We start from the raw sequence: 12,472 nt of genomic DNA, 5'->3' as shown, positions 1-12,472 counted from the left end.
TTAAGATCTTTTAATAGATACCTTTCAAGTCGTGGAGTTACATGACTAGAAATTAGAATACATATTGCAGGAATGACGAAATGGAGACCAAAGCATTTAAGTTTCAGCGTCATTTACAAAAAACATGGCTTAAAGTTTTATATATATTATATATATATATATGGTACGGTTTTGTAACTTTACTTTGTAGTGCTATTAATATCAAATATATACTATAATACATACTAATACCACTGTGTTGCCTAGTTTAGAATGCCAGTGATGGCAATGAATGAAACGTTAATACGTAACCACAATGACTGCTGTAAGTAAGTTCTACAACTTAATAAATAAATCCCCTGAGGAGGAACGCCGTAATAGTAATCTGTGCTTAGGAAGCGTTTCAACGGTGCGATTTACAGCGAGCAGATGCAGCCTTGTGGTTTGTTAAGAGTTGATAGGCTGAATGTTCCGCTAATTGCGTCTTATTCAGAGCTACGTCTGAGAAATGGTCTCGCTCAAGGTATGGGGGATGTGTTAACGTACTTTTTTTTATACATTTATTTTTAGCAGTAAACCATGTATACTCTGAGAGAAAAAAAGTGACAATCTCTATTTTAACGCTCTTGCGCAGAAATATTCACACCATTAGCAACGACGAACCTACGCAAAACTATCACCAGCGTTGCACTAATCCCCCCAACAAACATTGCACTACTGACCTCTATATAATACACATACTCTCGTTCTGAATAGTAAGGGTATTTTTACATATTTGTCGTTGTCTTCTTAGTTATTTTCATTTGTCTTTATTTAATTCAAATAGCGCTGCTTATAATAAGTGTATCTACCACTTTCAAGGTCATCTTCTTAGCGAACTCTACCTCCCAACGCTTTCCAACTGTATTCCCTTTCCACGAGTCTATCACACGTCATTCTTTTCACATGAACGAACCGTCTCTCAAACACACTGGTTCACCATTTTTTTCAACCACACTAACCTTGTCAACACTTCTTCTTAGATTTCTACAGTTCGCATACCATCGATTCTTCATCTTAAGTGTTCATTGCACAAGAATTTCCCCTTGACAGCTTCCACGATCACTTTTGTTTCATTTACATTCAACATCCATACTTCACTTCCATAAAGGGGAGTTGACTCAACGACCCTTCAAATAATCCACCCTTTGTCTGACCCAGCTCCCTCTCAAAATAAAACGTAATGATATATAACTCTTGAATCTTACATATATATATAAATCACCAATATCTCACTCATTGATACGGACTTTTTTTACTCCGTTTCGTCGTAGCAATAAACAGCACCAATTGCTTTTTTGCTTGTTTCTGGGTCACCCACTTTTAGTCTGTTTTGTTTGTGCATAAAGGGAGGTTTGCACAGACTCGCGGACGAAACAGGATGTAGCCATTTTACGAGAATGAAGAAGAGGCTCTCGCCGTGAAAGGCCTCTGCGGCTGCCCATCGTCTGCACACCTCACTCTCACTACACCAGGATTTATCTTGACACTACATATTCTAGGAGAGTGTAGCGTATGGAGCGTTAACGTAAACTGTACTTGGCATACTTACACGTACTTTTAAGGCCTAAAATGATGACATAAACTTTATACGACTATCAGTGTGTGTAGGGTATAAAGTAGTAGCGTTAACTATGCACCACATAACAATGATACCTGTAAAACTTATACGACACATTACATCTTAAGCGTAAAAAAACGTGATTATAAATGATATTGGAAAGGAAGATATCATCTTTGCGAATCTCTCTCTCTCTCTCTCTCTTGAATAAATAAGCAATTCAAGCTATAATATGTAATAGTGTGTTTCATCTGTGTTTCCTTTTAAAATCAAATTGTTTTATATCACAAATACATCGGTTTTAATATTTTGAGTCTAAAATAAAATTCACAATCCCCATTTTTCAAGATCAAATGAAAATAGTATCAGAAAAAATCCATAGTCCTGATGGATGGCAGAGAATGAAAGTGAAAGTAATTTCCTTGACTGACATCCTCATTATCATCATCATTAAAATCCTCGTCATTATCATCATCGCTGTTTATTTTGGCGAACCCCCTTTTCTGTCATTGTTTGGTTCATCCAGCGGACTCTTATCTGTTTGTCTGCAACAGTTCACAGTTTTCTTGGTTAACTTGTTCTTCGTGCCATTTACAAGGAATTAGGTTTTAGTTGCTTCTTAAATGTCTCTAAGTTTGCGAATTTCCTTTAGTTCCCCTAGCAGCTTACTGAACAGACTTATAGTATATATTGTTTATACAAACGTTCTTTTTCCAATGTCTTTGTCTCATGCTGGTGCCACTAACCTATATTTACCTTGCTCATACGGGTATTTACGTTGTTGATGGTATATTTTTGCAGATCGTTTACATATCCCGATGTATTATTTTTTAAACTAAAATCATAAACAATTCTTGCTTTAATAGGTAGTAAGTGAAGCTCCTTGGGAATTATTCATTATTAGTTTGCATGTTTTGTTGACAAAGCCCTGCGACTTCGTTAACAAGCATTTGGCACACATACCATTGCAGAGAGTCACAGAAGTTTTATTTTTGTGTTAACAGCCATAAGTACAAGCATTTGAAACGTATTCGCATTTAAATTATATATATATATATATAGATATATATATATATATATATATATATATATATATATATATACATTAAGTTTACTATATATATTTATATTTATATATGTAATATATATATATATATATATATATATATATATATATATATATCTTATATGTATATGTATACTATTATATATATATGTATTATATATATATATATATATCTATATATATATATATATATCTATATATCATATATATATATATATATATATATAGATATATATATATTATAGATATAGATATATATATATATATATATATATATATATATATACGTGTGTGTATAAAACCTTACGATCACTAGACTGCTTCACCATCTTTTCTTATTAGTGTCATAATTCACTTAATCTCTGAATCTCTTGACCAAATCGATTCGATTTAGATTTTAACAAGAGAAATCTCACCAACGTTTCCTTGCCTTTCAGAACTCCCAGAATCAAGCAAGCCCATAGGATCCCTAATCCTTCCTAAGCCGACTTTCATCTGCATTCCACGAGTGTGCCAGGACTCCTCAAGCAAAGGACTCTCGTTGACTTGCCCACTTCGCCGCCAGAGGCCGGGAAGAGAACACCATGGGTGAGAAGGGCAGTTCCGCCGCCATATTCCCGCCGTGAAACTCTGGTTCGTGCTGTGCCTGACGCTCGCATTTTCGGTGGTCCTGTTGGCTGCTGCCCATCTGACGCACTCTCTCACACTCAGGGTGGAGGCCTATCATGCGCTCTATAACCTGCTTTCACTCACGGGGTGCTTGCTCACCATGAAGGTAAGATTCTTTTCAGCGTTTAATCTCATCGCAGACATAAAACACGCATTTCTCTACGTAAAGTATGCATGCATGACCACAACCACGCTCATATTTACCATACAAACTGTACAGGGACTCTAAAAGCCAAGTCTAGCACCGGAGCGAGATGTAGATACTACTGCGCATCAATCATGTGCAGTAGAACATTTTAATATAGACATTTACAAGAATACTTTAAGCTTATTTCTTAGAAGTTAGATTTCCACCTGCCCAGTTATAGGTACACCTGATAAAATATATACAAGGAATATTATTATTATTTCCCACTGTCCCTTTGCTATTGTTATTCTCCGGACTATGACCTCTAATGATTTCGACGTTTACAGCAAATAAAGTACTAAACTGTTAGGAGCATTGAAAGTTCATAGTCGCATGGCTTTTCTTCCACAAGAGAAAATAAAAGCTAAAGCAACTAAACAGACAATATTTTACAAACATACCTTGGGTTGAGTTCAAAGGAACTTAAGAGAGTTCCACCTGTTCCAATAATTAACTTGGAAAACTTTAATACTAATAAATAGAAATTTTGCCTAAAAGTAAGTGTTTTTTTTTAAAAATTTTTTTTTTTAAAATCAATTTTTTTAATTTTTTTTTGTGTGTGTAACTAATAAGTTGATGAGGAGTCTCCCAAAGGGGATGACTAAAATAAGGAAATGGGAATAACTATGAGATAAATTTATAATGGGAAGGCATGAGTGAGCAAACTGGAAATAATTCTCCAAAACACGAGGAAGCAAATTATGCACTCAAATTATGACAGAAATAAAGATAGTTTTAGTTCTATAATCAACTGATCCTTACAGCGAGATTCTGAACAGATGAAAAAACATTTGTGTCGAAGCATTTCTGAAATTCTAAAAGAAATATTGGAATAATTTAAGAAAAGGAAAATAATGACACATTCATTCCAAGTTAAAAAAAAAACAGTAACATGCTGCTAACAAAACAGTAACACGTTGCAAAATAAAACAAAGTCGCGGAAAAACTAGAAGAAACAAATGCTGGAAGTGTATAAAAGAAGAAAACAAAGTAGGACCACAGAGATCATGGTATCAAATGTCCCCAGAAGATGACGAAGCGAATATCCTCGAATATATATATAAGAGAAGAGCCGTGGCCAAGATCTCAGGTAAAAGATGAATACGACTTCCAGGAGGAAACCTAAAACCAGAGTGATGACAGGTGACACCATAAAATGCTCACCACAGATAAGGAGGAACATGACAATACGAGATGACGAGCTTTAAGTAGACAATAAGTGCCGCCGTACCTGTGACACATACCATGTAATACAGTGTTTTAATCAACAGTAATCTGGACGTAATTAGAGAATAATGAAATTGAAGGCTCAACGTGAGAAAAACCACAGGCTAAACGATTGTAATGCATCTGCGGTACAATTACAAAACATTAAATCTGCTACTAGAATTTTAAAGAAACAAACAAACTCGAAATATCGGAACATGTCACAGTTATTCAGATTGTTATATTACCACAGCTCTCCGTAGGGAAGTTAGTGCCTTTAGTGCCCCTCACCAACGCTGCCCTCACGCGATGCACTGTAGGCATTACTTAAGGTTCTTTTGCAGGGGTCACTTCGGCCCCTAGCTGCGAACCATGTCATTCCTTTTATTGTACCTCCGATCATATTCTCTTTCTTCCACCTTACTTCCCACCTTGTCCCTACAATTGTTACATAACTGTGAGGCTTTCCTCCTGTTACACCTTTAAAACTATTTTACTCTTAATTTCCGTTTCAGCGCAGAATGACCTCATAAGTCCCAGCTCTAGGCCATAATTTCGCTTCCTTTCCATATTACTACAACTAGAACCATGGCTAGGTAATGAGTACTGTACGTCCAGACTATTCAATAAGCCGCCCCAAGAACTAAAAAAAATTCGAATAGTTATCAACATTTAATAACAAATAAAAAAAATTTTTACATGGAAGAAAAAGTTATCCATGACAAGAGTAAACTGTAACTGACAAATAAATAAGTAAATGGCCAAAAAATAAAAATAATAAGTGAATAAATGACTTTGGGGTTGTGTTACTATTATTATTTCTCTGCAGTTATGTTCCCGACCGGAGTCGCTACACAACACCTTCGGATGGGCAAGACTGGAAGTTCTGTCCATGCTCACTACACTCATCTTCCTCACGGCACTTTGCTTCAGTATGGCCATCGACTCCATACAAACAGCCTTACATGCTGGCCATCAGGTAAGTGGTGCTACGATGTTTGTAACTCTCTCTCTCTCTCTCTCTCTCTCTCTCTCTCTCTCTCTCTCTCTCTCTACAAACTAAATAAGGCGTCGTAATTCCTAATTTTTTATATTTAGTATAACTTCATTTATCATAATCGTCACCATTAAGGTCAGATTTCCTCTGTCGTTAAATGAAGTTATATAAACATACTTCAAGATCAAGCCATTACCCCTAACAGAGTCATTGACTCATTGATAAGATAACTTACACACCATTAGTAACCTTCAAAGATAGTTCAACAGCTTTTCGAATCATCCACCCCCCCCCCCCCCCCCCCCCACCCCCAACCTCATCCACCCTCCAACTACACTGCGCCATTCATGCAAGGCCACCGTAAATTACATCTTTCTCGCATGCAAGGTAGAAAGAAAATGGGTTTCGTGCACACTGACGTTTCCTGGATATATAGGTTCCATTCTTCCTTTTCAATACCTCTTCTGCATCCAACAGTTTTTAGGTCTTCTCTTTCCTCTTAAAGCTTCAGGGCGTAACGTCTGAGTTTCTGGCTACTCGTGCCCTTAGCAATATAACAGCTTCGCTATGGCATAATACAAGAATGCGTCTCTAGCTTTTAAATCTAGACGTTAGTGTCCCATTCTATTAAGCACAAGTGTCGTCTATACCTTGGGAATAACTTATACTCAAGTAAATCATAACTGGTAAGTGTTCTTGCACCGACCAGGATTCGAACAACTGCATGGGCTTTGGTTTAAAAACTGATAGACATAACTTTGACTTCCCGTACCAGCTATCACCACAGTTAGTTTTAGATTAAGCCGGCCTCGTGCTGACTAGGGCTCTCGCTCTAGGGCAGCGAAGGAACATTTATCATATGTAACTTCCGCTATGGCATAATACCCCGAGGTATAGTGAATTCGACATTCAACGAAATGTATGGCTTGATATCTTAGAAAAAAAAAAAGCCTAGGAATAAAACCTAGAAACACAGATAAGCAAAATTTTCATAATGCTTAGGGCTACAGTATTTGTATTACCATGCAGGAGTAAATGGAAGCATCTTAGCTGGGTTACAGTATGTAATTAAAATATTTATAAACACACACACACTGGATTAACGGGTATAAGAGAAGTGTCAGCATTAAAACCAGAGGCATGCAATTAACGAAGTGAAGGACATATTTACATAAAAGGGGATTGTCACTCTGCTGATTATTCCTCCGCGTAGGATTTATGATTTTAAGAGGTTACGAAGGTTTTCTGCAACGGCATTCATCATTTATTCAATAGTTGCAGAATTAACGAACAGACTTTTTTTTCCCACCTACCCCTCTAATGGATGTCTGAAGGTGCGTCCACACAGTCGAACAATGTCCGACGGACAAACACTGTTACCATATCATAGGCGAAGTAGGATGACGTCATAAGAGTTGAAACGATGGCAGTAGATCAGGTAACCAGCAGTGGTACCAGATGAGGATGTATACCACTGTTTTTACTCTGTTAACAAGGTAAAGACCGGCAGACAACTGTTAATTGGTAACAATGTTTGTCCGTCGGACATTGTTCGATCATGTGGACAGACCTTAAATTACTGGAGGAAGAATGCATATGCATATATGCGTCAATGAACAGTTATAAATAAGTACAGATATGCATCTCTGTGTCAGATCAGCATAAATATACGTACGAGAAGGTCTTTCCAGCAACCTCTCAAAATTAATGTTTCTGCAGATTCCGTTCCTCTTCACTATAACATTGCACACAAATCTAATTTCCTCTGATTTATTTGTTTTTTATTCAGCCGTCGTCACTCGTCACTACTACTGAAACAGAATCATTTAATGTTGACATACGATGCTCTTTAAAGCCTTGGATCTTCATGAACGCCTTTACATCTATTTCGCGTTAAATCTTACCTTTGCTAATCATTTTTAAATTAGTTTCCCCAATTTCACTTTCTTGATTGATGTAGGTCAACTCAAGAAAACGACTGAGATGACAACTTATCGAAGTCACTTTAAGTCACTTTTCCGTATCTGCCTTGACTTTCTGGTCAAAACATATGAAAACTCAAGCGCAGAACTAAATGCCTAATTTGTTCCCTTGAAGTTACTAATGACGTTAGTACCAACTTCAATTTTCACTTTAGCTTATCTTTGTTTCAAGGCCGAATATTCTAGCCGTGTAACCATAAAAGATCCAGGAAACAAATGAAGAACTAAGAGTACTATCACTAAGCACACTTACGAAACCCAACATATACGCACTGAATTCAAAAGATTAAGTGAAAAGAAACTGAAAACAAATCTCGTATTCTGTCCCTTTACTCTACTGTACGATGTTACCAAGTCGAAAATGACGCAACTTATTATGGTTCAGGGCCGTCGTGTCCTACATTGCAGTGCTCATTTTTGATCGTTCAAGTACTTGAGGATTTTTCTACCTTATTATCATTGTTTATCATTTTTGTATCTTATATTTTATTTGGGAGAGTAGGTGATTTTTTCCATGCTGGGTATCAAATTTTGTAATTTTCTATTTATTCGTATAGAAAAAGGTTGAAACAGATTCCATAAAGGTTGCATTGAATTTGTTTTTGTTTTTTTGTTTTTTGTGGGAGCTAAAGACTAGGATGCAGCAACCTCAATATTTCGGTTGATATTAACTGCAGGAAATAGCTAAAAATAAAGGATAATAATAATAATAATGATAATAAATCAAGTGATGATTCTTGGCCTTGAAATCTCGACACACGGGAATTCCTCGAAGTTACTGACCTCTAATTCCCCATTCTCTCCAAAACAGTGAATTAAAATTGCCTTATGTAATTCTACGTACATTTCTTTAAGACAGGGCTATAATAGAATGCTTATGTAGTTATTTATATCTTATTACTAGTTTTCTCTCTCATTGCTGACGCCTATCTAAACAATATTAAATAACGCCAGAGTGTCAACGGTTTATGATTTCCTTTACTTTCAGTATACGTTCTCTCCACAGTAAACTAATTTTGGGATGAACCCTCTCACACTGTAAAATGCTATAATTTTTTTTTTTAAAGTTAACGAAACTAATACAAAACTTCGCTGCTGGGTACCCACTGTAGTAGAAAAAGAATCTTTTAAAAAGGTTTACACAATATAGTGCTGAAAATAGACTTAGAATAGATGGTGAGAAGATATTTGGAAAACGGTTTTAATCGAGAAAGTGATAAAACAAAACCAACTTTAAAAGCAACGCGATGCTAAGACGAAGAATTGACGTACACTGAGGTCCAACAAAGTTGGGAAGTAATGTTTTAGTGTTACATAAGAACGATGAAACACGCAAAGCGAAAAATGAAATATATATAAAAGTTGAATGAACTTGTGTGTATATATATATATATATATATATATATATTATATACTTATATATAGATATATATATATATATATTATATATATATATATATATGTATATAATGCGTGTGTTAATATATTAGAGTAGACACACTGATAATAATTATGTGAGACATCTGCAAAAAATTAAAAAAATTCTTTTACAAAATGTTCATTGAGATGATTTCCATCGTATGTCTTCCAACATGACGTTCCTCCGTCGTAACAGGTGTCCATACCATCGAAGCCTCCTTCCTGTATTTTTTTTCTTCGATATTTCAGCTACCTTTATCGATCCTCTTATATACTCATTTCTAATCCTATCTGCTCGGCTAAAATGTGGCTCGGGGTTTAAGTGCGTGTTTACGTGCGCGCGCGCATGTATGTGTGGCACACTATTGTTTCGGCAAGGGCTAGAGCGTATCTAGCTAGACCTTGGTTTGGTTTCTTTCAATCTGATCTAACAGTCATTCATGAAAAATGGCTTGATGTGCCTATAATAAATATAATATGCATCATTTATCTTTTGTAATGGTATCACTGACAACACAATAACAACATCAAAAGTTTCAATCTTCTTTTCCCTTGACGCAGGACGCCATGCACCACCCTCTTCCCATCATGGGACTCGGCGCCGTTGGTCTCGTCCTGAACGGCATAGTCTATTGTCTCATAGGCGGTAAGGAACACCTACCTTTGCGTATTAGTTTTCCGTAAAAGCAAACTATTGGGCCGTCTGTCCGCCCTCAGATCTTAAAAACTGAGGCTAGAGGGCTGCAAATTGGTATGTTGATCATCCACCCTCCAGTCATCAAACATACCAAATTGCAGCCCTCTAGCCTCAGTAGTTTATTTTAATTTTGTTTTTGTTTTGATGTTACCCATAATCGTACTCTTGGTACTAACATAGATTCTCTATTTTGCACTCAACGTGTGATTCACACAAATTCTTTTAACATCATTAGGTTATTTAACAATAATTCATTGTCTGCAGGTACACCCACCACCAAGGATGCTTCTTGGAATTAAGAGGGTCTGGGGGCGTGTGGGTTGGAAAGCAGCTGACTCAAGAGGCGGTGCAGACTGGCAGGAGGACGCTCTCTTTGGGGAACCTCAATGCAGGATCGGCCAAGGAAAGGCTTAAAGAGGTCATGAGAGATATTAGCGGTGAGTTCTGCTCCTTCCAAGTGGATCAGGTGAATTCTAGGTGTTGATTAATTGGTGATTTATCTCATACTGGCATCACCCTGCAAGGGTTATAAGTAAGTAAAAAGTTCAGTTGCATGTCATTATGACTGAAGTTTGTCTTGTGGTAGAGAACTACGCAAAATGCGTAAGATGTAGAATTTATTGAAGGTAAATTAAATGAGAATAACTTGACGCAACTCAGGCATACCTAACCCATCTTGTCATTAAAATGTATGAAAATAAAATCTACTTCCGCTCTGTCAGTGTGACTGACAGTTAATCATTCTACAAAAGCTCAGAGTGTGTAATTAAAAATTTCCAACTGCAGAAGTCACATAAATATACCCCTGGACATGAAACGCTTGAACCGACTTTATTTTGCTCTCCTTCCAGGACTGATTCTCGTAGAACTTTGCGCTGCAGTTGTCCAGTTGGACAATGGGGAGACCATCGCGCTCTACATAGACCCGGCGCTGGCTATTACATCGGCTGCAGTTCTCATGTGGCTCAGTTACCCCTATGGTTGGTCCAGCCCTTCATTTACCCTTTTTTATCGATAAACATCTGACATGACACTCAAAGGGTCTGGTTCATTCTGAGCTCTTCCTCTGAACCTTGTCTCGTTCGTTTTTCTCTACACTAACGCAATTGGTGAGAGTAAGAAAGATATGGTATGGAATAGAGAAAGGGGCAGACCCACCCATTGTTTTTGTGATTATTAAAAAAAACACACACACACACAATACACCACAAACGATTGAAAACCAATCATGTCACTTTCTGCTTCTTAAGCGAATTTCAGAGACATAAGCGAATGTTCACATTTATAAAGATAAATACTAACCTTTCAACAGTAACACAGTATGAAACGAATGAAAGGAGCCTAGTTCATTTGCCATTAGAATGGAACTACTGCATTCAGTAATAGTTCTGATGTACTTTCAGATTTATTATCATATACAACTGCAAACGACTGAAAGATTGAACAGCAGTTTCTTTCTTGATGGAAAGATTGCTGACATAATCTTACTGTACACATACACAATAATATATATATATATATATATATATATATATATATATATATATATATATATGTGTGTGTGTGTGTGTGTGTATATATATGTATATATATATATATATATATATATATATATATATATATACATATACATATATATGTACATATATATATATATTATATATATATATATATACATACATACTATATTATATATATATATATATATATATATATTATATGATAGCTTTGTCACTAATTCCTGTGACATTTTTGTTCTTACAAAAACATTATTAGTACTACAAATTACCCAACCACAAGACGGAGCGCTCAAAAACAATAGGTCGAATTCTGGTTAGGGTAAGTCATTTATCACATACAAAATCCATTTCAGTGCAAGTGATTCCCAAGGTTAGTGAATTCTAAGACCTGTCTTGATATGGTGTGCCAATTCAGGTCGCCCTCTAAACTGAATGTGACTTGATCTCCACAGGCAGAGAATGTTGCCAGATCCTGCTCCAGACTATTCCAGGACACATCACGTGGAAGATTTTAAAGAGCCGGATCCTCGATGAATTCCCAGATATCCTAAAACGTCCATCATCTGCACATCTGGGACATTTACTCCAACTAAAGTACGTATGATCGTTTAATAACATTATATTTTTATTCATGGGATTTTTGCGACTGCGACAGAAGTAATTTGCAAGCTTTGAAGGTTTCAGTTACCTCCTTTTAGATAAGCATTGTCTTCTTTTATGTAGTGCATCTTAAAACCTGGATGTTTAAATGACTTCTATTTGTAAAATCAGTATCATCACGTGCAATAAATTTAATGTTTTTATCTCATTCTTTTGGATCTTTTTTCCAGTGTTGATGATTGTTCCCAAGATTCCAAGATATGAAAATTAAAGTTTTAAGAGCTATTGTTTAGGAGTGATCCAAAGTATCAGTGCCCATAAAATTTTCAATAGTTCAGCTAGTATTCTACAATTCTACAGTTTCTTCATGTTTTGCAAATTACGTAGACAAAAATCGGGGAAACTTTGCGGTTTTCTCATAATTGAAAATCATTATTTATTAATTTTTCATTGTACTTTGTTCTGCTCCAGTAATCTGAGAAGCTCACCTTTCATGAGTGAAACCTTTACGAAGGCATGAAGAAAATAACTATGACAATATTTCTTTCCC

At 36.1% G+C, this 12,472-nt stretch overlaps 1 protein-coding gene across 1 annotated transcript; it reads left to right on the top strand.

Moving 5' to 3' along the window:
* Positions 1 to 295: 295 nt before the first annotated feature.
* LOC135223957 (probable proton-coupled zinc antiporter SLC30A3) lies at positions 296 to 12,186 on the top strand. Its single transcript, XM_064262878.1, has 8 exons — positions 296 to 308; positions 3,242 to 3,420; positions 5,537 to 5,686; positions 9,667 to 9,751; positions 10,066 to 10,239; positions 10,654 to 10,782; positions 11,775 to 11,916; positions 12,153 to 12,186. Exons 1-8 carry the CDS (start codon positions 296 to 298, stop codon positions 12,184 to 12,186), a joined length of 906 nt encoding a protein of 301 aa, XP_064118948.1.
* Positions 12,187 to 12,472: the final 286 nt, after the last annotated feature.

The sequence above is a fragment of the Macrobrachium nipponense genome, chromosome 10 (assembly GCF_015104395.2).
Source record: "Macrobrachium nipponense isolate FS-2020 chromosome 10, ASM1510439v2, whole genome shotgun sequence".
In the NCBI taxonomy this organism is placed as follows: domain Eukaryota; kingdom Metazoa; phylum Arthropoda; class Malacostraca; order Decapoda; family Palaemonidae; genus Macrobrachium; species Macrobrachium nipponense.
This window is presented reverse-complemented; position numbering and strand designations above follow the sequence as displayed.

What these genes read in the sequence shown, in the direction of transcription:
- LOC135223957 (XM_064262878.1), top strand. An exon ending in CCTTACATGCTGGCCATCAG is followed by an intron (nt 5,687 to 9,666) that starts GTAAGTGGTGCT and finishes CCCTTGACGCAG; the next exon opens with GACGCCATGCACCACCCTCT. An exon ending in GGACATTTACTCCAACTAAA is followed by an intron (nt 11,917 to 12,152) that starts GTACGTATGATC and finishes TCTTTTTTCCAG; the next exon opens with TGTTGATGATTGTTCCCAAG.